General features: G+C 47.4%; 1 protein-coding gene across 1 annotated transcript; it reads right to left on the bottom strand.

Moving 5' to 3' along the window:
* Positions 1-1976: 1976 nt before the first annotated feature.
* Positions 1977-2553, bottom strand: DFJ58DRAFT_833380 (uncharacterized protein). The gene is made up of 4 exons (XM_041392232.1): positions 2535-2553; positions 2458-2476; positions 2304-2407; positions 1977-2249 (listed from the first exon to the last, which is right to left on the bottom strand). Exons 1-4 carry the CDS (start codon positions 2541-2543, stop codon positions 2223-2225), a joined length of 159 nt encoding a protein of 52 aa, XP_041234686.1. The 5' UTR covers positions 2544-2553; the 3' UTR covers positions 1977-2222.
* Position 2554: the final 1 nt, after the last annotated feature.

The raw sequence follows: 2554 nt of genomic DNA, 5'->3' as shown, positions 1-2554 counted from the left end.
TACAGTACAGTACTTCCCTTCCCCAGACCTTTGCCGGTGTCGGAGTCACTTTAGTCGCTATATCCTAGTTTTGGTACAATCGATTCCACTCTTGCCAATCTCTCTGATCGCGTGTCGCTTGACTTGCTTTGAGTGTTGTGTCGCTAAAGATACCTTATAAAGTTTGATTTTCGCAACATCGGGATCACTGTCGGTAGTCGAGCTATAATCTAGTCACTATCGGGCATTCCACTTGCACTATCATACCTTGTTCCTCGCTTTCCCTTCTTTTGATTCTTCTCGCTGTCGCTAGTCAGACGTCACATAGGACAACTTGCATAGCGCTCCTCACTTATACGCACGTTTCTCTGTGGGAACTCACTTGTCGCTAGTCGCTAATCACTAAAACGCTACTCATTGGTTTTTGGTCTTAGGTCGCTATAGGTTATTAGCCCTTCGCATCATTGCTACCCTTGCATATTTGAAGGGAGTTGCTTCAATAGCAGTCCTCTTGGGTCGAATACTACACTCGCGCCTGTTTGGATAAGTAGCCCTAGTTTCTAACCAGCCTAGTCGCTATTTCTCCTTCACAGTGGTTAAAGTGTTCTCGCAGGATTTGCCATGCCTTACCTGCAGTAACATTGTGTGGACTGGGAATGAGAGATGTGACAGAGGAGCTGAGATGATGAGTGATGAGCTCTTTAGCCTTCATGTCCTTAAGCAGCCATTATTTCAGCGGCCATGGGATTGACTGGATTGAGAGGTAAAGGCTTGACAGATGGTTGACTGGGAAGATCTCCCAGTTCAGCATTTGTGTTGATGTGACATCCATGGTTCTTGCATATGAATGTGTATTGCATTTTGGTAGCCCAACCAACCTAATTTTTCATACTGAGCAACTCAGAAATGTGATCATGCTTCCCCATGACGATACCATCATGAGGAGAAATAAGATAGGTGAGTGAAGAAACAATGTAAGTGAGAGACAGCATGCAAGGTGAATATGAACTGTACATAACCAAGAGAAAGGAACGCAGAGTCGATGTTGAACATCCAACAGACAGGAGGACAGGAGGACAGAATGACAGGAGGACAGGAGGACAGAAGGACAGGAGGACAGAAGGACAGGAGGACAGAAGGACAGGAGGACAGGAGAACAGGAGGACAGGAGGACAGGAGAACAGGAGGACAGGAGGACAGGAGGACAGGAGGACAGGAGGACAGGAGGACAGGAGGACAGGAGGACAGGAGGACAGGAGGACAGGAGGACAGGAGGACAGGAGGACAGGAGAACAGGAGGACAGGAGGACAGGAGGACAGGAGGACAGGAGAACAGGAGGACAGGAGGACAGGAGGACAGGAGGACAGGAGGACAGGAGAACAGGAGGACAGGAGGACAGGAGGACAGGAGGACAGGAGGACAGAAGGACAGAAGGACAGGAGGACAGGAGGACAGGAGGACAGAAGGACAGAAGGACAGAAGGACAGAAGGACAGAAGGACAGAAGGACAGGAGGACAGAAGGACAGAAGGACAGAAGGACAGGTGGACAGGTGGCGGCAGGATGTGTGAGAATCTCCATCCAAAATAGGTAGTGGCGGCAAGGTGGCGGCTAGATGCGTGAGAAATCTCCTTCCAAAAAAGGTAGTGGCGGCTGACCGCCACCTCCATTATAGCCCTATAATGGTCGGGACATACATTTAGTCAAGGCTAACCTTGTTAGTTAAAGGCAGGGCTAGCGGGAGCGTGACAGTGAGTTGTGCCTGTCAGTGCGCAGCAGTAATGTAAACTCACTTCCACGGTGACTCGGATACTATGATTTGGTGCGTCCCTGTCTGTTCACGCCAGGCCACTACTTACATTCTGAGTCGTCCTCGGAGCCATGGTATACTTTGAAAACATTGCTCACCTCAAGTGCCGAGAAGCAGATTGCTTCTAGTTGATCTTGATATTTAAACAAGGCAATAAATATCAAGCGCAGGGGTAACTTGACTCTTGGGTAATCATTAGAATCATTGTGGACAAGAGTACGTGAAAATATAGTGATGCGGAACAAGAGAAGGGTTGATTCAAAGTACCTCGGTGCGTTTTCATCACCGCTCGAAACTAGACATACATATCTCGTCAACGAGAGACCAAGACTGATACATAAATACTAGTCTCGTACATAGAACACTAAGTTGGTTAATATGATATAAGTATTGCGAGCACCGCAGCATAATAATAATGCCCAAAATCGTCACGTTAGAGGATGAAGCGTAAATTAGTATCCTGAGAAAAGCGGTGTTAATCTGAATCTACCACACTACAAACTGCAAGGCTTACAATGGGGTGCGAGCTCGATAGTTGCGGTTTCTGCTGATAATGTTGCTTCAAAATGTCCCTAATAGACTTGAGCAGTTCTTGGTAAGTTTGTACTGGATTCCTTGCTGTGCGCTAAGTCAGTCTCATGCAAGAAGAAACAAAACTCCCGACCAACATAAAGACTTGACAAAGGCCTGTCCATGCATGTCAGCTGCAAACAGGTGGAGAGATTTCAATGAATATATCGCTCACGTAGCTCATAGCCCCAACAG

This window comes from Suillus subalutaceus (genome assembly GCF_016647625.1).
Source record: "Suillus subalutaceus strain FC151 chromosome Unknown DFJ58scaffold_729, whole genome shotgun sequence".
Lineage (NCBI taxonomy): Eukaryota > Fungi > Basidiomycota > Agaricomycetes > Boletales > Suillaceae > Suillus > Suillus subalutaceus.
This window is presented reverse-complemented; position numbering and strand designations above follow the sequence as displayed.